The sequence below is a fragment of the Lampetra fluviatilis genome, chromosome 24 (genome assembly GCF_964198595.1).
Source record: "Lampetra fluviatilis chromosome 24, kcLamFluv1.1, whole genome shotgun sequence".
Lineage (NCBI taxonomy): Eukaryota > Metazoa > Chordata > Hyperoartia > Petromyzontiformes > Petromyzontidae > Lampetra > Lampetra fluviatilis.
Window position 1 is genome coordinate 4,827,310 of NC_136298.1, and position 26,133 is coordinate 4,853,442.

The window sequence follows — 26,133 nt, forward strand, 5'->3', positions numbered from 1 at the left end:
CGTGAGTGGGAATCGAACTAAGATCACCGCGTTCGTAGCGCAGCGCGCTAACCGCTATACTACAACTCCTCAATGCGTACATACACATACACAAAGACAAAGATCCCCTGTATAGCTTAAACAGACTGTTGGGGCAAGTGCGGTTAGCAAGCACCTATGAAGGTCAATTGCAACGTCGTAATTTGAAACGTCGTGATTTGTTTCGATCGAAACGTCGTGATTTGTTTCATATTATTTTATTTCTAACTACGTGACTTTACCGAAAGAACCAAGGAGTATAGGTACACATACATTTGAGGATTTACATTTGTTTGTCTGGAACGATCTGGGATTGCCATGGTTGCCAGGATAATATTTTATCACCATCTATATAAATAAAGACCTTAATCTGTATGTCTCAAAAACCTCGAGAGTACTTCCCGACGAGTTAGAAATAGAAATGTGGTACATAGGTAGCTTTTAGGACACAAACAACAGGAAAAATCAGAAAATCCGAGATATTTTATTTTAAGGTCCCCAAATCTCGGTATTAAGTGCTCCATAATAATTTGTGGAAAAATACACATTTTTTGAGTAGTTATTAGTGTTTGATCGTAGATACAAAATTGTTAAAAAAAAATAATATATTTATTGAAAACTTTAGCCTGGCGAAGGACAGGCTTCATGAACTAGTGAGGCATAAATAAAAATCAAGATATGGCGATTATTGCGAAATCAGTTTCCCAAAATATCATCATTGTATTTCACGATTGTATTGTTTTTGTGTTCCGCTGTACTTCCAGTACATATAACGATCACTTACTAGGTTTTTTTTTATTTCACTTAAACATAAGCTATTTAATCATTGACATTTTACAATCTATAATGCTTATAAATACACATACTGACAGTTCAGTTTAGATATCACTCGCCACTGGTGTAAGCCATGGCTGGAAATCGAGCATGGTGACCAGCTTGCAACAACAACTACGCCACCACTCCACCCCACTCCATGTGTGTGTATATGTGTTATTTCTTCAGATATTGCCACTTCCTCCCGAAGGCAAGAATACTCAATATTAAATTAGCCAGATAAGACCCTCACACATCTAAAACCTTCTTGAAAAGGAATCTTGAGAATAAATGTTTTTTTCGAAATAATGGCCATATTAATCATAAGTATTTAATTTGATAACATCTGACAATGGTAGTTGACTAATTATCCACCCTGTGTCTGGAAGCCTGAAGCTAAATATTTTAAGACCGGCATCCAAAACATGGCCGAAGAGCTCAAAAAAATATTTTTAGCTCAAGCAAAAGAAGGTTCTTCATGGACGTAACTTATTTTACAGTAAATAAATACGTGAAGGTGTCGCAAAAATAAACCCATCACATGCAGTAGCCAGCAGATGGCTCCGCTAACATGCCATAATTTAAAATGTTTTACCAACGCGCCGTTGCACTCAACGATGCCAGCCTGAAACCGAAGATTTTTCTCTTATCCGAGATGCTGTGAACCAAGGCCTTGTCACACGTGCGGATGGGCAACTTTTTCAAGCGCACGTTCGGACGTAGTACAGGATTTGGCTGAAAAGCTCGCAAGCCACTCGGCGACATCACACGAAGTAATCAATCCCTCGTCTTACGCAAATTCAATCGGAGGTGTAACTGGTAGACTTGATATCAATGACATGTGATTTAACGCAGCACAGCAATGCGATTGCTTGCCAAGGACTTGGTTTAGTGACGCTTGCTCATCTGCAATACGCTCTAATTCAGGCCACGAATGTCTGGATTCCCAGAAGATTTAAGCGAGCTTATAACTCGTAAGCCACATGGGTTCAAGTCTCCTGGAGTATTAAAAAGTATGTATGTATGTAGAACTTATTTCGCACCGTATGTAGCCACCCGTGTTAATCGGAGCTGTCACACACTGCTTGAAATGAACCGTGAGATACCTCGGCAACTAGACGCATGGAGAGGTGCATGTTTTAAATGACACTGAAACGAGGAGCACGTGGATTAGAGAGCGTGCAGAAGTTAGAGAGAACGTGTTTACTGTTAAGAAAAGTGGACTTGGGCAGGACATGGTGCTGGAAGGGATGAAGGTGTTTGGTCGAGACGAACAGCCGAGAGGACGCCAACCTCAGAGATGGAGCGATAATATCAGCTCGTGGCACAGATGCCAGACGGATTGTCGTATAAAAGGACCGTGAGAGATAATAACAGATTGGGGAGGCCTTTAATCAGGAGTGAATTGAGCATGGCTGAAGATGATGAATTAAATACATGCTATAATGGGTCACTCCTTACGTGATACATTTTAATATATGCATATCCTGTATTAATTTGAAGACCCATTTCTTTAATTTGGCCATTCTTACAATAGTATACGTAAAGGCCAAATATTCCTCTTTACTTTAATCATCCATATGTTACACTTCATAGTTGAAGTCCTCTTCGGATTTTAAACTGATCTGTCAAGATTAACACGGTGATGGATTAGCTCGATTGTAAATTGCATTTTTGCATCGGTACCTTTCATTTTAAAAACCTCATTTATTCTTGAATGAACGAATGCGCTCCGAGATTCTGTGCCAGAGGGAAGATCCAATATGATGGTAACCTTTACAAGTCAATTACTGCTGATGACGACGAAATATAAAATTTATGTAAAACGGTAAAAGGGTAAAGGTGCAGCCCTGCAATTGCTTGCTCGCGCCACTGCTGGCGGATTGGCCTCCACTGCAGGGAGCTCTCCAGACAGCCCCTCTTCGTGGGTATTCATGGCCTACTCTTCCAAGCTGGCCATACGTTTTGAAAAAGAAAAAAAAACACACGAGGACCCACGGGTTATCCCAAAACACGTGACCTGCCGATTGAACGATTGCGGTGAACCCAAATAAACTGGAGGGTGAACAGAGATGGGGAGGGGGGGGGGAGGGTTATTTAAGAATCAGAATATTTATTTATACTGCAGGAGGAATCCAATGAACCATAAAGCTCTTTTCCACAGATGTCCAGTCGGGGTGGGTTAGAACGTTACAACAACAAACAACAGACAAAACTGCATCGCAGTGCAAAGTATAGGAAAGGTAGAGGGAAGAAACTTGCCCTCCTGTTTTAACCTGCCGCACTGAGAGACCAAATCGAAGCTGTGACCTCTGGGTTTCAAGCACAGCGTGCAGACCGTTGCAACGGTGGCAGCATCACCCCCGTGCATGAATTTATGTATTCGGGTGAAATGTACACAGGGGCAAACGGGGCGTACCGGTGGAGGTGTGGCAGCAGCATCAGCTCCCCGAGTTTCCACCACGGTCGTCTCCTGTTCATCCACGAGCACCTCGGGCCCCAGTGGATCAGGCTTCATCGCACACGACACACAACGACAATAAGACGTCGCCCCATTTACTCTGGTAAGACCGTTGGCGCCAGCACTGTTAGCGAGCACCTGTTGCGCACAAGCACACCAGCGTTACGTAGGTGCGGACCACTTGCACGTCCTCACTGTTGATGACGCACCGTACCAGGTGTACATGTGCCGCCCCCTGACAATCCACTGCTGGATGAGGGTCTACCTGAATCGTGGGGGTTTTTTGACCATATTTCACCGCGTTGGTCAATGCTGTTTGGTAACAGTGGAGATACTGCTCACCAGTGATTCTCAGTCACAGCCAGGAATCAAACTGGGGACGATTCCTGGCTGTGCATTGATGTGGGAACATAGGAAAAGTATGACAACAGATTGTGATTCAGTGTCCTCTGCCACACATCACACAACACCTATATAACACCTTATATGGATGGTGGTCACCAATCCAAACTCTATCCAGGCTCAGGCCTGAATGGCTTCCAAATTCTAGTCGCATTGGTCACAGGAATGTAAAATGCACAACGGCGAAACGCAAATTGGATTCATTGCTCGTTTAACGCGACGTGTGCGACTCGGGATCGAAGCAGGTCTGCCGGAATATACTACGATACTATTATTTAATTTTACCAGGTAAGGCCCACTGAGCTACATTACTCTTGTTCAGAAGTGACCTGGCACCAAAGTAAAGCTCAAACGAAGTGGCTTATCACGTGGAAATGGAGAGCAGCCAAAAACTCTTAAACGCATGTTGCTAAATGTGGAGGGAAAAAAACGAAAAATCCACGCGACCACTGGGAGGACCATGCAAACTCCAAATATATAGGCATCAAAGGTAGGAATTGAATTCACGACCTCCTGTATCCCCGGTGAGGTAGTCAACATCTCGTCGGCGTGGCGCCTAGCGGAGGTGTGCTAATCGCTCAGCGCCCACTTATAAACGAATCCCGGCTTTGCCCCCTCAACGTAAAACACACGCAGAGTGACACCTATTCAATGCGTTAATTATGGGCAATATGTCATTCACACGGGAATACGTCGTTTACTGGGTGGAATTATCTCGACGTTCATCAACCCGAAGGTCAAATACGAGACCGTGAATCATAATATAAATAATAAAGCTGTGGCTCATGTCTATGTGCCTCACAATTCCCCACTAAGCAATAAAGAGTTCATCTTAGAATTCCCTGTGCACTGCCATTTCAAATATCCGATAAAGTCAATATACGATTACAATACACGAGTCATGTGGCAGTCCATTCAGCTGAATGTTAATGGAAAGCAGATTAGTTCCATTATTTTGGATGCCATTTCGGTTCAGTGGATATGAAAAGTATTTCGTGCAGAAGACTACGCGCTTTACAACCCCAGCATGTCTGTACAATGTTGTATGAAGTGTCATTTACCATACGTAGAGTTCAGTATATTAATTACTTATGACTCATTTACAGCCCCTTAGTAAAACCACTGCTGGGTTCAAGACCTCCCCAGATCTAGTCTGTCTTGGGGGTTCTAATTCTAGATTTGAAGTTTTCGTGACTGCAAGGATCCATACTCTTTGGTTCTTTCGGTAAAGTCACGTAGGTGAAAATAAAATAAAAATTAACTAAATCACGACCTTTCGGAGGCAACACAAGCTTCCGTCATCAGGTGAAACGTCATGATTTAGTTATTTTAAATTTATTTTCACCTTTTCTTAGGTTTTTTCGGTAAAGTCACGTAGGTAAAAAATTTTTTGAAAATTAATAAAAGCTATCGTGCTGTGACTGTTCCACCTGAAGACGGAGGCTTGTGTTGCTTCCGAAACGTTGTAATTTTTATTTTATTTTACTTTTATTAATTTTTAAAAAAAATTCACCTATGTGACTTTACCGAAAAAACCTAAGAATATGAATGCTTGCAGTCACGAAAGCTTCAAATCTAGAATTATTTTCACCTACGTGGCTTTACCGAAAGAACCAAAGAGTCGTGGGGGTTGCTTGGCCATACTTGACCACGCTCGTCAGCACACGCGAGTTAAGGAGGGTGGGGGGCCCACGACTGGTTCAGATATCACTCGCCATGGCCAGGAATCAAACTCACGTTGCCAAGCTCATCGTATAGTGTGCAAAGTGCGGCCCCCCCCTCTACTCCACTGCTCTAATTTAACAAACAAAATGGATTTTCCAATCTCTATGACATTGGAAAGTCCCACCGATGGTGGTTGGCTCAATAAATAAACGTCTTATTTTATCATCAAATAAACCGGTGTCGTGAACACGGCCTCATAAACAGAAACAAATAAGCCAAATGTTGAAGATGGTTACCCATCTTCAGAGCAAGAGATGGCAGCTCGTTTGCCTGTCTTACAAATGGAGAATGCACCTCACAGAGCGATGCATTGAAACAACCCAGAGATTTTGATAAGAGTCGATACGGACAAATTTACATTGAATGATAAAAAAAAGGATTTACCCTCTTGTGGCTTAAATACAGGTGTTAAGTGTGCGACCGTGTCCACCAATTCGGTGGAACGATGAAAACCACTCGAATGCAAGGAGTTAAACAAATTGTGGCACCGTAGGTCTGTGAGAGATGGCAATGGGCTTGAGTAGGCATCAATCTATACCGAACCGAACAAAAATAATATGCAGGGCCTACCATGGCTCCTCCCACCCTCAACCAGTATATATACAAGGACTGATTTCTTGGAATTTCTCTCACTTGATACAGCTATCGTGCTGTGACGGTTCCACCTGAAGACGGAAGCTTGTGTTGCCTCCGAAACGTCGTGATTTTTATTCAATTTTTATTTTACTTTTATTAATTTAAATTTTTTACCTACGTGACTTTACCGAAAAAACCTAAGAATATCTATCTATAATGTTATAGAGCAAGCAGATGAGCAGCAAGGCCTGGCGCACACGATGGCTTTTCATGTGATGCCACTGAACATGTTGCAATGGCTCCACTGGCTCTAAGAGCGGATGGATTGGGTTAGGGTATTTAATTGGTGAATCCAAAAGTCTGTGATTTCCAGCTGTATGACCGTTTTGAATGCGCTCTTTGCAGGCAAGGCCAGAGCTTGAAAACACTAATTGCGCCTGGTGGAACGAGTTAATAAATATATAAATCTAAATCAATAGTCCTGGCTAAAGGAAATTGATTGCATCATTTGTCAGGCCAAGGTGGTCTTAACGTGCTATATTAGATTAGTGGCAACTTATTTAGTTTTGTCCAGAAGAACGTAAATTGTATTACTGCTATTATTATATTCTCTAACTGTTTTTGTGCTTTTTCTCCCAGATACATTACAAACGTTCAATCAGCATCAGGAGAAATTTATATTTGGCTGATGTGTAACCCTTTCCTGTACTTTGCACTCCTGTCAAGTTTTTGTATTGTTTGTTGCTGTAACGTTCTTACTCGCCCCGACTGGACATCTGTGAAAAAGAGCTTCATGGCTCATCTGATTCCTCCAGTATACCTACTATAATCACCCAGGACTGTCCTTAACGCACGTGACGTCACTCCACATCGACCAGCCCCCCTCATTAATAATCATGAGCAGTTGACGTCCTCCAAATGGACACCCTCCGACCCCTCCTCATTAATAATCATGAGCGGGTGATGTCACTCAACATTGAACAGCCCCCCTCATTAATAATCATGAGCCCCCCCCCCCCATCATTATTACCTACTACAATGAGCCAAGAATTCCTGTGTGCATCGCTTGTGATGTCACTCCACGTCGACCAGCCCCCCTCAATAAAGATTAACAGGTTACGTCCTCCACATGGACCCCCCCCTCCTCATTACTAATCATAAGCAGGTGACGTCACTCCACATCGAACAGCCCCCCTCAGTAATAATCATTATAAGGTGACGTCCTCCAAATGGACACGCCCCCCCCCCCCCCATTCATAATAATTAGTGGCTGACGTCACTCCACATGGGGGGCCGAGGCGCCTCCTCCCCCTCCTCGGCGTCAACTCACAACCCTCACTACAAAGGCAGAACCCTCACGTCACGCGATCTCCGTAACGCTGTTGTTGAGACATCTAAGTAAAAAGGACGTCATGATGAACAAGGGATTATAACCTTAAAATGAAATAAGTCTGTGTCACCGCGCCCTTACAAATTGCACAAGAATGGATGCAATGAATATCACGTGGCGGTCTGCTATTTATTTGCAAGTTTTAGATTTACTGCAATACACCCGTCCTTGGACGGGCAAAAGACTAGTTAATACATATTCTGATTCTGATACGCTTTAAATGCCCTGGAAAGATTGTTCGTCACATGGCAGGTCGTCATCCAGCAGTGTGAATAAATAGAACGGTACAATATCGCGTCGTGCATACCATCATATAGTATAATATTATACAATCGTAAATGTATTGTTTATAGGACAGTATTTTTGTCATAGGGGTTTGCTTGTGCACATTGGTGAAGGTTGTGCCCAGCATCAGTTTAGATTACACTCGCAACTGATGTTGGCCGTGGCAGGCAATTGAACTCAAGTCGCCGATATAATTTACATAAATCGTAATTGATCCTCACACGAGTCGTTCGATGCACATACGTCCAGTGTGAGAATCCATTTAAAGTCACTATTCTGCACTGCTGCATCGCGGGGTGGCGAGAGACGGCGGCGACTTGGGTAGCCCCTCATCCAGCAGTGAATTGACCATGGTTGAATACAAATCTGCACATCGCCACACACCTTCAACCGTAGGCTCTTCGGTACGAGTGGCACACCGGTGAAATAATCAGCTTCCAAGCCAAAATCCTGTGAGGACGAGGCATGGTTATAATCTGTGGCCTCGCGGTTCAAGAGTGGCGCCACCCGCTTAATGCCTAAGAAGCTTTCACGGCACGCATCACTCGGTGCTACGGGGCCTCCCGCTGACGCGCACTGTAACGATGACGCGTGTCGGGCGGCTATTCCCATAGATGCACACGTAGTAACGGATGTGAATCATTTGCGCGATTGACAGGAACGGCTGGATTTAGCTGCATCGTGCCTGCAGGAGGTCCAGTGAGGTTTTTATGTTGGATCGACCTATCGATGCACTGGTTTTAGATTAATTGATTTTTATTTCTCTCCCACTGATAGCGTATTCTCCAGATTAGAGGAGACATTTTGTGTCACCTGTATTTTAAAGCAAAGTTTGGGGGTTGGTCTTATATACTGTTAGGTACGTGTTGTATATGCGAGACCAGATTTGTATATCCTTTTGACATTGGGCATCATTTTGGGGTGCGTGTTATTTTCCGGAGAGTCTTATAATCCGAAAAATATTTAATATGTTATCCAGCAAGGTGGTGCTGTGGTTAGATGTCTCGACTAACAATGAGAGTTTTAAGTTTCAAGTTCAAGTTTGCATATTTAAATCAACATACTAGGATAGTCTAATTTGCAAGAGTGACTTGGGGCATTCGTCTGCCAGTAGGGGGGCGATAATTGCGACGTATCATCGTCCCACAAATGGGTACTTTGTGGGTAAATTAGACTAGGACACCGATACACAATGGCCTACTCTTGCGAATGACTTAACGGAGTCTTTAACGTCCACTGTGCAGCAGCATACTATTAAGGTGATTACACACGCAGTAATAATCAGGGCGGCCGCAGGAATTTAACCGTGAACCTCTACAACAGGGGGCCAATGCGCTACTGCTAGGCCATGTCACCCCGTCCCACTCCACGCCAGTCAGGGGTTGACTCAACCTATCATCCCTCCAGCATCACTCAAATAGATACCACTTGGTGGAAAGTTAGCAGTAGTTGTCATAAGAACAAAATCGTCTCCAACCATGGGAATGTTAAAACGTCCACAAATAGTTATTCTGCCTTCCGTGGAAAAGTGGCCCTGTGAAGAGTATTGAGCCATCAAGGCTGAGATCCTTGGTTTGCATCGAAGTTACACAGCCACACATGATGGAACTAAGCTTTCAAGTGCAGCAGTGAGAAACCCTGAGCCTATCCATCAATGACTGTACACACAAAGAACCCGCAATAAAAGTGAGTTATTCACTTAATTTGGCATATTCCACCGACAACAATTTAGAATGTAGGTTTGATTGACATACATCAATCTTTAAAAGGTTTATAAATGGTGTGCCCGTTTTTAGAGCTGCAATTGGACGTGTCTCATGCCAAGATGCCAAAAGCACAATTCGAATTAAATAATGAAAAAGCTAAAAGTAGAGATTAGCACAGCCATACTACTTGTTTGGCCAAGGGAATATGTTGATTAGGACTTTAATATAACAAATAACATACTATAGGGGGAGTGGTGGTGCAGCGATTAACACACCGTACTATGCACTGGGTAATTCACATTCGATATCCGGCCACGGCTAACGTTGGTAACGAGTAATATCCAAACTGGTCCATGTCTTCACCAACCTGCACTGACCATTGAGTCAAGTTTATTTGTTTAAACCAGGGTAAAGAACTCAAGCGACAGAGATAGTCAACTTCTTGGTTCTTTCGGTAAAGTCACGTAGAAGGGAAGCAATAAAATAATAAAAATAAAACATAATAAAATAATTCTCACGACGTTTCGGCCACAACGCAAGCAGCCGTCCTCAGGTGAAGAATGAAACACCACCAAGCTTGGAGCGTATATTTAAGCTGGGTTGGAGGGGTGGAAGAAGAGCACCTTGACAAAATCATTTGCATATCAAGAGGAATTTAGCATATTTATGGGAGATGAATCCTTGCAGTCACGAAAGCTTTAAATTATAGATAGTCAAATTTTCGTATGTGTGTTGAACTTCGATTTAAAGCTTTCGTGACTGCAGGGATTCATCTTCTTGGTTCTTTCGGTAAAGTCACGTAGAAGGGAAGTAATACAATAATAAAAATAAAACATAATAAAATAATAAAATATTTTATTACTTCCCTTCTACGTGACTTTACCGAAAGAACCAAGAAGATGTGTTTGAATTTGTTTCACACCATATGTAGCCAACTGAAAATCGGAGGTGCGGGCAAATTTCACGAGCGACTTGAGCTGAAGTGTGGTCAAACGAGCAGTGGAATAGCCCAGTGACTTTCCTGCTGCTACTCATGAAACTCGGGGAGAAGCGGTACACAGAGGTCATCTGGATCAACTCAACGGACCAGCAGATATATCCAAACGAAATTGCAGACTGTGCAGCCCATGATTCATGGCCTTAGACGGAGCTGGCTCATCGCAATTTAACATTTTACCCTTTCTTAGAAAGCTGGCCCTGTGATGCACTACACAAACCCCAGCGAATGCCGTTTCATGTAAGCCTGCATTAAAGCACCCTTTGTATTCTTTCCAGCCACCTGCACTGTCATCGAGCTCAGGGTTGCCAATTGCAAAGCGCACCGCTATGGCAACAATTTGGATTCACAAAGTCGAAATGGAGCAACATCTCAAGATGCTGCACTTAACATTGGAACCTGGGCAAAGAATGACGCTGTATTTGGTTTTATTTAAAACTATTTGCGTGTCTCCGGGTCAAAATATATTAAGTATATTGTAATCACAGTTCTGTTTCACAGTTAAACCACGACCATTAAAAATGGCACAATCGGTCATTAAAATACATCCAACTCTTTTGGAAGCATTGGATTTAGACGAAGAATGTCAATGGGATATTTGCAATTTCTCTATGGTGTGTTGGAAAGGCGTGTTGACTATTCTCGGTCAATATCGGCATTGGAGAACCTAAGGTGACCGTGCGGTGTTGGCCACCACCATCCCCTCTCCTGTACAATTTGTGGGGTCTTAAACCTTTCCCGTTGCGATGACGTTGGTGTACATCATCGCAACCGGATCGGAAGTAAAAGGCCATGCGGCGGGACATATGTGGCATAGTTTGGAGCCAGCTGTCGTAGAGCGCGATCGTGTCGCTGCGGTTGTCACTAATCTGGCTGTCGCCTGATGAAGCTAGCTGTAATTACTGGCGAAACGTCGTACTCAGATTGTAAATGTTGTGGTTTGGCTCTCCAACTTACCGGTGTGCTGTACTAGTGACGAATTGGGTACGTTCTGTTTACGTGACAAACCTAACTAATTGGCTGCGTGGGCTGGTGGCGGGTTTAACGACACATTCATATATTAACGCGATCTAACCCAAAAAACCTGTATTATGTACAATGTCTTTAAAAACAGCGACGCTACACCTCTCTAAATAAAATCAAACGCTAACCGCTTGCACGTTCAGAAATTCAGCGGTGAACGGGACACCCACCCTGCAACGTGCAGACGTCTTGGAACGGGGAAACGGGTTAACGACGAGATGTTCAACTAATCACAATTTCCCCGGCACACTCTGCAGGCTAAAAGGAAGACGGCGCTTGGCTTTGGGCACGAGTGCACTTACAAACAGTTAAAAATAAACGAAAGAAAATGATTAAGGAGCTGGTTAGTCACGTTTGAAACGTGTAAAGTGGCTGCCCCCCCCCCCCAAGCGGTACGTGCAGATGAGATGGTGGGGGAAAGAAAAAAACTAAACAAAAAGGATGTTTCCTCTCCTCAATTGCGGCGCTTGCCATCTTTTTGTAATTACACACGTGGGCTTAGCTCATTAGGCCTAAATCATTAGTCTTGGGCTTCAGTCATTATTAACTCTGACTGCCCGAAGCTAGAGAAGCGCCGAGTGCCGAGTGGAATAAAGTATATTTAATTTTGCCCTGCCGTAATTACAGACAATGTGTCGGCAAAGGCACAGGGAGAGGGTGGGGGGGGGGTCTGATTTTCTCCAGGCGATTGTACGCCACGCTGAGACGATATTAAAGCTGGAACTCAACGGGTGGAATTGCGAACGTCCCCGCTCTCCTGTTCAGCCCCTTAACCCGCACTCGATTTGCATACAAAACCCATTTGGCCGGGGCAGGCCGTACACAGATTAACAAGAACAGTCTGCACTGAATATCCGTTGTTGTGCTTCGTTGTGTATGATGATTTTATTGTTTTTCCACGCAACTTTTGGTGCTTGGTTTTTCAGTAACAGTGGAACACGAGATGAGCAGCGATCCACGAAATGGACTTTACAGAATGCACTGCAAGATTATTATTGTAGTTTTCTTATTTTTATAGTTCAGTAGCCTATGACAAAATCACCCAGAATGCACCCGATCTGAAGCTGAGCGGAGTTGAGCCTTGTTAGCGCGCTTGGCTGGGTGACCACTAACGCATGCCAGGTTGTCGTTAAGCGTCCGTGGCGCTGTGCTACATTCTGGGCAGCAGAAATCGACCAACGTATTTGTGCTTCGATACTCTGCCACGTCTGAGCTTTCCCGCATCCACTGATTAACAGACCAGAGTGGTGAAGTATTTTAAAGTAACCCCCACGATCCAAATGACTTGGGGAGGGCCTCATACAGCAGTGGACTCACCAAAAAAACCTTTACATATCCAATATAGCGGTGGCGTTTAAAGCAATAGTTTTCGCGACGGCACATTTTCAAAGCATGGCCGGGATCCACTGAACCCATCATCCGTCTTGGGTCAGCTACAGGAGTACCAGCTGGTGAGACTGCAAGACTTGGGGGGCAAGTCACCAATTGTACATTACAGAAATAACGATTCCCTGAACATTCATCATCATTAGTCATGGTCTGAATAATGCCAGAAGAACACCTCCTCGGGCTGTCACCATCTTTCATCACAAAGTGCTTGCCACAAATGAGAGCCACAATCTCGGCAAGGAGCATCAACCATCACGCAAACGCCGGTCATCCTAACAGCAGCGGCTTTTGGCTGGCCATCGAACAAAGACGGGCACTGCATCGCGCACTTTCAGACACGCTTCTGCTGCAGTCTGGAAAGTTCTTCCTTCCGATATTAGGAAGCCACTGGAGCTATGCACTTTTCAATCTAAATTAAAAACTCATTTCTTGAGAGCTGCGTTTGTGTTTCGTTTGTTGTCGAACCACTTCCAACAGCGATTAGCACGGTTGGCGACGTACGGTGCGAAAGACGTTCAACATACATACATCTGTTACCGTCTTGCAATGTCTCAATCCAACCCACTCCTGATCCCGCTGGTGCACATGTGCCCACTATTTTTATATTAATTAGAAAGACGGGTCACTGACAAAGGAAACGGAGTTAAAGCAGGAAAATGGACAGAGAAGTGTGGAGAGGCGCATGCTTGGGATTGCACTCAGCAACAGTAAAAGGACCACATGGATTAGGAAACAAAAAACATATTGGAGAATACAGCTGAGACAACAGCATATCGACAGTTAAGAAAAGTAAGTGGGCTTGGGCAGGACACACCAATGGTCACGACAAATTACGGAGTGGATGGATAATGTCCAAGAGGGCATATCCACTGTGGAGGAGGTGCAAAGAAATCATCTTGTGTGCCGGTACGAGACGGATTGTGACATCGCAGGTCCATGGGAGATGGTGAAGACTTCAATCTGGCAGTAGATCGACGATGGATAACTACAATGACTTCTTCAAGTCGGCCAATGACTGATTAGTAAATCTCTGGAGTTACGCGCTTTTAAATCTAGATTGAAAACTAATTTCTTTAGAACTGCGTTTTTATGTTTAGTTTGTTGTCCTTTCACCTTTCACCGCAACCTCCGCTTAGCATGGTTGGCTACGTACGGTGCGAAAGAAGTTCAACATACAGTACATACTAAGGAACAACAAATTGGCCCTTACCTCGGTGTTGAGCGCGAGCTGGCTCTGCGGAGCGTCTGAATCGTAACTCCGGAGCAAGGCCATCGCTTCCTCCTCCGTAATTTGTCCTGCAGATGATGACATATACTCGTTTAAAATAAAACAGCACAACCAAATTATTTGTTGTACAAATACAGCTAAATAGTGACAGCAAAACGCCATAACTGCATTGGCCAAGTCAGAACTTCTGAGAGCAGTGTGGGCTCATGCAGGAAATGAAAGGTAACCCGTGAATTACATTTCCAGTCATTAAATAAAAAAATGATTTCTGAGCACTATTTACAAAACGATGAGAAGCTCGTCAGACTGAAAGCTGTGCACTTGTTTCAGCCTGCGCGATGTCATAGCGCCATGTGACCTCTGGTCCACACAATACGGGGCAGCCCTTTCCCACCCACCCTGCCGCCTACACCAATGTTTGTCCCAGTAAAACGCACATTTTTTTTAACTCGTACAGCTAGAATGGAGCCAAATTGAGTGCGGAACCAAATTAAACGCAACGGATTGTGTTTTTGCAGTCAATGATGACCAGTCTGAGACCGCTAACTCAATAACACTTTAGAGCTTGGTTTAATCACAGGTGGCCGTGGATGGCTTCGAACCCAGGATTGTTTGCGGTTGCAGCCCAGCGCTCTCTTCACCTCCAAGCCACCCAGGCAACTCCAAACGCTGCACTCTCACATTTATGTCTACCGTGTCTCCCAGCTGTGCGGCGTGCACACCCTCCTGATGGCGGCGCGGGTTGCCCCAATAAAAGCAAGTGGGGAGGTCAATGTGCATCGTTGCAGGTATTTACGGTGTGCTCTTAAAGCCAGGAAACACTGCTCACCCACGGAGGATTGGTCGCCTGTGTGCGTTCCCCGCTTAGCGGGAGAGGTGGCGACGGGCGCGGCGGATGTCGGGGATGTTCGCGTGACTCTTGCGTCACGCTCGCTCGCGCGACTCTTCACCAGAGACAGGCATACTGTGCGTCCCGTGGAGCAAAGAAGACCAAGGGCATCCGTGTTGCTCAGCGCCCCGATGAATATGCCGTCCACCTGGCCGCACACCACATATTATTTTTGGACCGTTTCCGCGCAAGTGGCGATTCCGAGTGGTCGGTTCAACAAGTTCGGCAAGCTCGCAGGCAAAATGTCAAGATCATCGTAATAGGAAATGTGCTAGGCCTACGATTTAATCCCCCAAAATGCACCCCGTCTCATCAGATCTCAGAAGCTGAGCAGGTTTGAGCCTGGATAGCGCCTGGATTGGCGACCGCCACGCAGTAAACGGGTTGATAGAGGCAGCTGCAGAGATAACATGTGGGCAGCAAAAGGGCAGTGCTGCCAAATCTGTTCATGGCCTGTACTTCTAAGTGCCCACGTCCATTCTCCCCCACCGCCTTCACCAGCTCGCACCGACCACTTATTCCCGTCCCTCCCCTGCCCTTTCGTAACCCCTACGCACCCTCTATCACGGTCCTTGCATGCCGCTCCCGTCTAAATCATTAATTTATTATACCGTTTTTTTGTTACTATGTTAAGCACCTCGAACAAAGGTGCTCTATAAATATTAAATAAGTGTGGGGAGGTATGGCCACAACCCCCATGACCAGCAAGGTGTGGGGATGATGCCGTGCGGATCATGGAGCTTATTTGGTCAATCCACTACTAGATGAAGAGGAGGGGGGTGGGGGTGGCGGGATTGGTTCCGATATATAAGTATTGTTCTAAATTAAATGTCAACACTGCCCGAGGCAAAACCACACATCAAGTTATACAGCAGAAATTCTACTTAATATATTACATTATATAAATAGTATTTATCGGTACGATCATAAATAGATCTCTAACGCCGCTTGAATTTTTTACTTCCTGTTGACAATGTAAGACATTAAATCGGGAATTATAACTTGACAAAACCAAGAATGAAAACCTTTCATAATATCCATCACTAAGAATGGAACAAATCATCAATTCACATACATTCTTATGCTCAACATACATGCATTGAATTGTCTGTCTGTCCAAGAATGTCGCATTTTCAATTCATACAAAGGATACACAAATTTAATACAAATTATTATTTGAGCTAACAATAAAATAAGCGAATGTTACGACTCTACATGTGTCCCTCCATAAACAATAAAAGTTATTTTCTTACAGACCTCATCAGACACACACGCCCTTCTGGGAGTGCATCATTTCAGCAGCATCTGTTCAACACTCACAAGTTTTGGGCTAGTTGACACTCAGTAATAACTCGCCACTGAATATTCTCCACAACGACGTGAGTGGCTATTTCGAGAGGAACGTGACAGAGCAAACAAGACTAAGCCTACGAGACGGACAATTCAAATGAGACACTACGAACAAGACAACAACAAAAAATCCATTCTTATACTGCATCGTAACACTTCACCGAGTCGCCAGGGGGGCCTCAAATACACCACGCTCTTCTCCCCTCGCATCAACCCAAACAGATCGCAAACGCAAGCTGCCGCGGAAACCCTCACATTGAGCAGAGGGTCACGGCAGTGCAAACCTTGTCTCAATGCACAGTGCAATAAACAAGGCAGATCAGCCACACACACACACACAAGCCAGTGCAAAGCGTAAACACCATATGCCCTGCTTCGCGTGGACCTGTCTCTGGGGCAGCTTCACATGCAGTATTATACTCCGCAGGCTAAACCCATCTGGCCGTGCGGAGCACAGCGGCGAATATTGCGCGCACACAGCACATGTGCCGAGCGTCAGCGCGCAGGGGTAAGGTTTCTTACACTCCAGTCCTCGCAGCCCCTTACACAGACGGCCCTGCATTTTTACACATTTACCGGTGATCTCCGTTCCAAATGTAAATTAAGTCCGTTACTTGCTGCACGCGCTGCATCATTGCTGAGCAATAGCGTCGTGTGTTGTGGACAGTGCCAATTCTAATTAAGGGCAATTGCCAAAAACATTACCAATAATAAACGTTTTCCTTTAGCTGCAAAATAAAGCTATCACATTCAAATCGATTTTGCACTCTATTTGGCTCATCATTTCCAGCTCCGAATATGAGAAATATCAGTTCAACTTCTACACGACGAACATTCATATTTAGCAGACTGTGCGAAAAGGAAAGAATGCTCTCGATTGTGGATAAACAAAAAAAGTAACAGAAAAGGCAATCAAGACAGGTTCTGCCATATCTCATTCTGTGGGCCGTTCTCTACCACGCAGGGTGGCACGGTTTTGCGAGCGCTCCGAACAGATCCTTCATCTCATGAGCCGACGCCGATGGCGCACAGGGAACAAACTTTTAGAGAAGACGAAACAAGGAGAAAGTAAAAATCTGAAACGAGAAGTTAAGCGGTCGTGTGCACTCAAGAATAATACGTTTTAGAGAAGAACAAAGTTCCCGTTACCCAAGGCACGAGTATAAAAACAGAAATGTAAGACAATCACGTGACTGATCGAAAGTAGTGAGCGGCAGGCTATTAAGGGAATGCAGCGATGCAGATTCACAAATTACCTCACAGGACACATGCCCAGATTTCTGGCGTGCGATATTTTAATTACTTACGATTCGTGAGAATGTTATGGACATGATAACCGAACATAAAGTGTAGCCTAAAAATCTACAGGCGAGACAGAATGCACAATAATAGCAACGAGATGACACAGTTTGGTCCAAAGCGAGAAACAATTCACGAATTCAAACCAAAATTGTGGCAATTCATTGCAATTGCTGCGGTTGTGATGAATCAATGCTGAGTGCCCGCTGATTACAAATGAGGAGCAGAAATATATAAAACACCAACTTTCCTTTATAAATCAATATTACTGCTGAAATAAGTTGCTCTTATAAACGTACTTCCGCAAGCAATATCTTACCACTTTAAACCCTAATGCATCGTGTTCTACGCGGTGACCTGCTATGATGTATATCACTTCCATGACATGATACGAAATATTTTCAGTACAGTAGAACACCCCTCTTAACGACGGTAATTGGTTCCAAAAAACTGGTCGTCAAGTGATTTGGTCGTTGAGTATAGGAAATGCACGTTAAAGGCTTAATTAGTTCCGATAGCATTGAAAGTTACCCTTTTTCACCCAAAAAACGTACTTTAGAATATTTAATGGCCATAAATACAAAAAGATACGAACAACTTTGACTTAAAACTTTCGTGACTGCAGGAATTCATATTCTTGGTTCTTTTCGTTAAAATCACGTAGATAGAGCGTACGACACACACATTGGCATTTTACGCAATCGATCCGAGCCGAAAATCAATTATTAAAATATTGGTCGCAAAAGCCTACATACGTGTTACATTCTCTTCACCCGGCTTTGGTTTTTTCCCGCTGCGATTCCCCAGTGGAAATCGTTATGGGGTTGTCGACACTCACCGCCACGATTTGATCGTCCACGCCGATCCGCCCGTCTCTTTCGGCCAGGCTGCCGGGTACCATGCTTCTCACGACAATCCCTGCGGAAAATAACAGCGGCCACAAACGGCGTACTTAATTTAGCTACATTTGTTTATATATATATATAAATAATGGTGCACCCACGTTTGAGGCACAGCTGCAACCTCGGCTGTAATGTTTTTTGGGTTATCTGACAACGGTTCAAACATGGAAGCGTTTGCAACCACATTAAGGAAGCTAAACGTTACAAATTTTTTTTTTAAAAAGCCACCACTACGGCCAGAGAGGGAAGTCACGGCATGCATGTGCCTCGCACGGTTATTTTTGTTCACTGGCGGCAGCACAAATAGTATTCAATCATTTAAGTTCTTTAATTTAACGCCGGACTGCTCTTGCTCTACACAGCGGAGGGTTTAATTTGCTTGATTTGGACTGGGATATTTTTATATATATAAATGTTTTATTGTCATTAAAGAACCCATGATTCAAAGTTAAGACTTCAAGAGGGAGGAAAAAAAACAGCATACAACAAATTAAGAAACTCCACGTGATGCGCCATCAGGACTGGAAGCACGTTAACTTTAGCGTGGTGGCGATGGTGGTGGTGGTTGTGTTGCTGGGCATGCACCACCCACTGTTGTCGCCTGTGCTGGTGAGATTGATCCCCAGGCCATGGCCACCCTTCGTGAGCTCCACATCGTATACCTCCACGTCGTCATCAACTCCCTCCTCGTCCACCTGTGGGCAGAAGCGATCACCGTCATCACTGTCATCACGCTCATCGTTAATCGGCAACTATGATCCCAAAGAGGTCGCCATCTCCCGTGCTCCCAGGATCCAACTCGGCATCTATTTAACATGTAGGCTTTTGCACCTGATAGGCTCACAGTGATGACATCACCGTACTCTATTTAAGACTGGAAACAGGAAGACTTCTTCACAATTCTGGCAAAACTCGCCCGATGACGCTGGTTGTAATCGCCAGCGAAACGCGAGTTTACTCTCCAGCACACACCGGTGTGCTGAAGTAGCAACTAATTGGCAAACCTTACTAATTGGCTGTGTCTGGGTGGTGGCAGGGTTAACGACACATTTATATGAACGCGATCTAATCCAAAAAACGTTTATTATGGAGGCATCTATCTTCCGTACAAAAGGCGGATTTCATCGCTCTATCTTAGCAATGGGTGCTCTCTAGGAAACGTTTCCTCTTTTAGGTGCCACTCTGTCATTAGCCTTGAGCACCAATCACACTTTATTGTGACACATCCTGCCCCAAGGCATCTACTCGGACCAGCAGAAGTTTTCTCCTCCACATATTCATCATTCTTTCCCACGAGTGTAATTTCAAGCGTACAATCTCTCCACGCTCCTTTGCGCACATTTCCGCTACGGTTGCAATTACTCTGTCGATGTCCGCGTATCTGATCCGTTTGTCATAGCAGATCATATAAAATGATGGAAAAACTTTTCTGGGTATATTGCTTTTCATTATTACGCTAACAGGATTATACATGCTGCCAGATGCATATGCATACAATGTGTAATGGGTAGGAAGCAGATTTTTGAGACGTCATAAAAAAATAAAACTTCACGTGCAACATATGTTAACATTAGTGACAAGCAAAACCTGTACTGGCCCTGGGGCCCCATCACTTCACCAACCAACACTGACAATTGTGGCAGTCAAAGCAGCTCTCCAAGGGGGGAGGGGGCCATCATCCAGCAGTGGATTTACAAAGGTGTCCGTAAATGTAACGTACATATGTCCGTATGTGTGTGTTTAACTTCTTTCGCACCATACGTAGCCAACAGTTTTCAATACAGACAATTTAAAAGTGCACAGCTCCAATGGCTTCCTCATGTCATAAGGAAGAGTGTTCCAGACAACAAAGCAGAAGCGCATCTAAAAGCGTGCGATACTGCGACAGTCGTACTTGCGCGCACGCGCAACTCACGCTGCTCTCGCCTGCCCAGGGCTCGGACGCGCCGGCACGGTCCGCCGCCAAGGAATGCGAAGCCTCCGAAGGGATGTAGTCGACCGGCGGGAGGTCCGGAGGAGTCTGAGCGAGTGCCGGCGATGGGGTGGCAGGGAGCTGCTCGCCAGGCTCTCCGTGAGCAACCAGGAGGAGGACGCGCGTACCACACTGGCGCAGGATAGAGATCACCTGCGAGTAGCAGCAGCATTTACAGATTAGGCTCAATTATCCGTGGGCGGATTATTTGGGTTGTGGATTCAACTAAACTTAAACTATATTTGCATTTTATTTTACTAGGTAAGGCCCACTGACCTATATAGCTCTTTTCCAGAAGCGCCCTGGCCACAAATAATAGCTCAAACAAAGCGGCTTATCATGTAGAAATTTATAGCAGCCAAATACTAAAAAAAATACTATTCAGAGCAGCCAAATACATTGGGAACACTCTTGTGCACGAGCGCATGCGATTGGTTAGCGCACCGCACAATGAACACAGCAATCTGCTTTCAATTCCTGGCCATGGCTAATATCAGTGGCGAGTGATCTGAGAACCGATCCTGAGTCACCTTCACCAACCTTGACAGAGAAGGGCAATATCTAAATTAAATGTAATTCATATTTGTCATTTTAATAACATATATAGTGGGTTCAACTGAGTCGCAGACGTAGACTTAGAGGCAACACATGTATTCAGTTTCAACACATGGGGTAACTTCCCCTGAACAGAATAACAACCTAAGGTGATGACCACCAGGCTAACTACACCAGTTACTACACTAGTAACTACACTAGTTACTACACTAGTAACTTCACTAGTTACAACATAACTGCTACTACGGACCGGGACCAATGACTTCGGCCCGGGTCCACGTGTTGGAGACTCGTTGAACGGTGAACGTAGACGAAGGGTTTCTTCCAGAATGAACAACAACCCTGGTCTCCCTCGGGACCCGGCTTATATTCTCTGCGGCGTGGCCGGCTCCACCCTTGGCCACGTCCACCTTCCAGAATCCTCGGGAAGGATCTGGGTCCTAATCACGTGATCCCCCCCTAGCCCCATCTTGGGGCCCCTCTGTCAACTTAACCAGTCACGTGTCCTCCCGCGTCAACCAGTGCAATGGCCTGACACAACCTCATCCTTCGGTCGGCACCCACACACCTTCTCCTGTAGGGTCGGCACTGCACTTAAAGCGTGGTGCCATCCAGCGCTATTATTCAGCGCACACAGTGCCCCTCTAGGGCCGGTACTACACCCACAACATTGTGGTATCCGGCAATGTCGCTACATCGCACGCCATGCTCCTCTAGGGCCGGTACTGCACCAACAGCCTGTTGAATCCAGCGATGTAACTACACATACATCATTTGTTACTAAAGCACACACCTGAAAATAATTGACAACTTCTATCTAAATGACATAATGTACAGGTTACGCAATAATTGGTAACCAATTACATTTCCTCCAGTAATTTGCAAAGTGGTCGCCACGGCGGCGAGATGTTAATTACCTCGCCTGGTATACAGGAGGTCAGGGGTTTGATCTCAACCCTGACAATGCCTGTAGATTTGGAGTTTACATGTTCTCCCCATGGTCGTGTGGGTTTTCCTCCGGGTCCTCCAAATTTTCTCTCCACATTTAGAATCATGCATTTCGAGTGTTTGACTGCTATAAATTTCCACATAAGCCACTTAGAATCATGCATTTCGAGTATTTGACTGCTATAAATTTCCACATAAGCCACTTCTTTGAGCTATTACACTGGTCAAAAAAAAAACATTTTTTTCTGGCCTGGACTTTTGCAGCTGTTTTAGACTAATTTCAGGGTGCCGATTCCAAATCTGATCTCACATTTGCTCAATCACATCATTTTTATGCTATCGGCATACCACATTTTCATTGATTTTACCCGAAATTAACTCTGTCACTTATGATTGCAAGTTGTTGCGAGTCAGTGACTGCTTTAGTGTTAAAATATGGTGCTGTATTTTTAGGATAGTGTGTTTATAATATCATTTTATGTAGATATCCACATTTATTTAATATTTTTCTTCTGCAGTTTTTATTGAAAATTACCTTAAAACCGTTGGAATACCTTATGCCAGAAAAAGTGTGTTGACCAGTGTTAGTTGTTGCCAGGTCGTTTCTGAAAAATAAGTTAATTAGCTCAGTGGGCCTTACCTTGTGTAAAAAATAAAAATCACAACTCTGCAGGGCAACCAGCACTGGCTGGCATGATCAAAGTACCGTCACACAAATCCCATGACTGACACGGTATAAAGGGAAGGCCTTCATCCAGCAGTGGAATGGCAAAGCGGCTGTGAAGCAGTGCAAATGATTATTGTAAATGGCGTTCACTACGGCTCGTCGCTCATGCGAGACTGCAGCTGACGGCTGCTTGGCTTAAAAAGCCGTGATTCGTGAAAAATGTGCAAACTAAAATATAAAATCAAATCCAGTGTAAACGGTTACCTCCTCGCTCCCCTTGCCCCGCACGTCCATGTCGCCGATGCGAAGGATCCGATCGCCCGTGCACAAGCGCCCATCCTGATTTCGTCAGAGTTTTTGGGACCAATATAGAACCACAACAAGTGAGAATGGAAAAAAATGTTGGGCTTTATACGCTGTGGGAGTCAGGAAGCACAAGAGGTTATTAACAATAATCAATCACGTAACGATTCACACCCCCACACCATTGTTGCATGACTATTAATAAACCGCATTATCTAAACGTTTTATTTTCTGGATTTCTTCGAAAAAACAACGATTTTAAGTGAATACTCGCAAACCATACGTCCAGCCATCCAGCCAAACTTTTATTCTTATATCGAGCACTGTCTCTCTCTAATGGTTCAAAAACAAGAAAATATTTTAAGGGAACATTTATTCAGTGCACTTTCAGCATAGATCATGGCATCACCATGCTACTGATGTCATCAGGCTATGCTACCGTGTGCTTTGTTCTGCTCTATCACAGTCGATGGACAACATCTGAGGTCTGCTATCCCACAATGTGGGTTCAACTCTTTCCCTTGTTGCTCAACTATAACCTCTAGAGAATAAATTTTAAAAAATCAATAATAAAAATAATATAAATAATAATAGAAATAAAATTATAAATCACGTTTCGGAGGCAACACAAGTCTCCGTCATCAGGTGGGACCGTCACAGCTGACTTGTGTTGCCTCCGAAACGTCGTGATTTATTATTTTATTTTTATTTCTATTATTATTATTGATCATTTATTATTTATTTTTCCCTACGTGACTTTACCGAAAAAACCTAAGAGTATGAATCCTTGCAGTCACGAAAGCTTCAAATCTAGAATGTAACCTCTAGGCTCCATGACCCCAATGCTGGACTTGTGATCCACCCATCACCACCTCCTCTCTCCTTGCCACATTTTATCCTGAACTCCCATGTAATTTACTCTATCCTGCCGTGAAATTTAAAGCGTCTTCCGCATTCGCGGATATCGAAGTGTATGAACAAGAGTGGCTGGGGACAATCACAATAGCCACTTGTTTTTTTTACTTACCACAGACACTTCGACTAAAAAAAGGCGCAAGAAAAGAATGAAATAATTGCCAACTGAAAATGAGGAACAGGAGAAAAGCAAAGGGGAGGGGGGCCTGGGGAAACCAGGTGAATGGCGATGAATAACGATAAATGGAGATTCTAATCACACAAGCAGCACAGCATCTTACCCTGTCAGCGACTCCTCCGGGCAAGATTGTCTTGACGGTGATCCCTGTGGCTCGGTTGCCCACGATTCCAAAGCCCATTCCACTGCCCGTAGTCACCAACTCAATGGTTTCAGTCTGCTCCAGTCCCTAGAGTAGCAGCAGAAACGGCGGCAATTAATTGGAGTTTTGGCTGAATCCGGCAGCGTCTATTGTACCCATGTCTCACCGGCCAGGCGGCATGGCGCACGCCTGTAATCCAGCACCGTGGAGGCAAGGGTTGTTGGATCTCATACACGTTGTAAAACTACCATCCCATCGGCACTGAGGTGTCATACCCTGATGTGCCGGAATGTGGTAAAGCAAAGTGCGGGGCTAATATCATCCGTCCCCCCTGTATGGGATACAGTGTTTCCCCCTCACATGCGTGAGTTTTATCCGTGTGCTCAGGTTTCCTCCCACGTGTATAAAAACTCGTTAATTGGCTAAAAACATCTTCACAAATAGAGGACTGCAGAGCTTAGGCAATTGTTTGGCGCCGGCTCACCGCCTGGCTGTCTTCCAGCTTGTCTGTGGTTGCTCAACGATTGTGAGATACAATTTGTATAAACGACGCTGTATACAACTAATCAGAATTTGTTTTATTTATTGCAACGGTCTCCCTGACCGTATCACTGCAGCAATGATCTTGGATCAATTCAAGAACAGATTTCGACTTATTTTCTTCAAATTCACCTAAGAACACCGACTCGTGTGTATGGCCTGATGAAACGGAGAGTCACTGAATGGTTATTGCATTACATTTATACATTTCTTTGTAAATTGGTTGTTGCGTTTCTAGATCTGTGTACGTTTGGTTCGCGTGCTGAACCCTTTTGTATATTTGAGATTGCAGTGAGATGTGAAGCGTGGTAAAAATATAAAATGTTGATGATTATCCACCCGTGTGGCAGAAAACCACATAACCATCATGTAAAAATCACACGCACATATGTAAAAAAAAAATTTACTCAAGGCATTCATCAGTAACACTGCCTTAAAAGAATAAAAAATATATAATAGGTAACATAACATGCTTCATGTGCTATAAAGAAGAGCCATTTCCCGAAATGTCGCCTATTATATATTAAGGTCCCAGTGTTATTGATGAATGTGTCGAGTTTTGTTGTGAAATGTGAACCACTGTCAATGCAGCATCACCAACATTTTTTGTTGCATTATGAATCCGTGATGTGTTTTAAAATAGAACATGAATGAGGAAAAAAAATCAGCGTACGCATGGATTATGTAACAGCTATGCAATGTGCGTTTATCGATGGAGGTATTTAATGAGCAGTACGGAAGCCATTGGGGTGATGGCAGAGAAAAACGTGTCTTTATATCCGCAAACGGCCCCTCACGCTCCCGTTTGTCCATCCACATTTTGGGCAATAACCCTTTGATTAATGTGGCCAGTTCCAAATTGGCAAGGTCCAGAAGAGAAACACAACATCGGACTAAAAGTTTCGCCCATATTGAACCATCTTTACAAGAGAAATGCGTTGCGGACGGATCGATGTACGGACAGAGCTGATGCACAAATGCTTCCGACCCGAGTTATAAATCTTTACATAAAAAAACTGAGAGATCGAAAAAGGAAGGAAGGGAGGGCTAAGCCCCCCCACCCCTCCCAACTACTCCCAACCCCACCCAACCCTTCCCCACCCCACCCCTCCCCACCCCTCCCCTCCCCACCCCTCCCCACCCCACCCCTCCCCTCCCCTCCCCACCCAACACCTCCCAACCCCTCCAACCCCTCCAACCCCTCCCCACCCCTCCCCACCCCACCCCTCCCAACCCCTCCCAACCCCTCCCCACCCCACCCACCCCACCCCACCCCTCCCCACCCATCCCCACCCCTCCCCACCCCTCCCCACCCAACCCCTCCCAACCCCTCCCCACCCCACCCACCCCACCCAACCCATCCCCAGCCCCTCCCCAGCCCCTCCAAACCCCTCCCCACCCCCCCAACCCCTCCCCCAACCCCCCCCACCCCTCCCCACCCCTCCCACCCCTCCCCACCC

The 26,133-nt window shown here is 44.8% G+C and overlaps 1 protein-coding gene across 3 annotated transcripts in view; it reads right to left on the reverse strand.

The window, feature by feature from the left end:
- LOC144941090 (multiple PDZ domain protein-like) overlaps positions 1–26,133 on the reverse strand; it is a 171,612-nt gene that overhangs the window by 130,446 nt on the left and 15,033 nt on the right. For all 3 annotated transcript variants that reach the window (XM_078867554.1, XM_078867553.1, XM_078867555.1), the window contains exons 7-14: positions 24,095–24,220; positions 22,860–22,934; positions 20,369–20,578; positions 19,046–19,148; positions 18,390–18,469; positions 14,843–15,050; positions 13,996–14,081; positions 3,251–3,343 (exon numbers count right to left, since the gene is read on the reverse strand). In XM_078867554.1, coding sequence (XP_078723680.1) covers positions 3,251–3,343; positions 13,996–14,081; positions 14,843–15,050; positions 18,390–18,469; positions 19,046–19,148; positions 20,369–20,578; positions 22,860–22,934; positions 24,095–24,220 — 981 coding nt within the window. The remainder of the gene's footprint in view (positions 1–3,250; positions 3,344–13,995; positions 14,082–14,842; positions 15,051–18,389; positions 18,470–19,045; positions 19,149–20,368; positions 20,579–22,859; positions 22,935–24,094; positions 24,221–26,133) is intronic.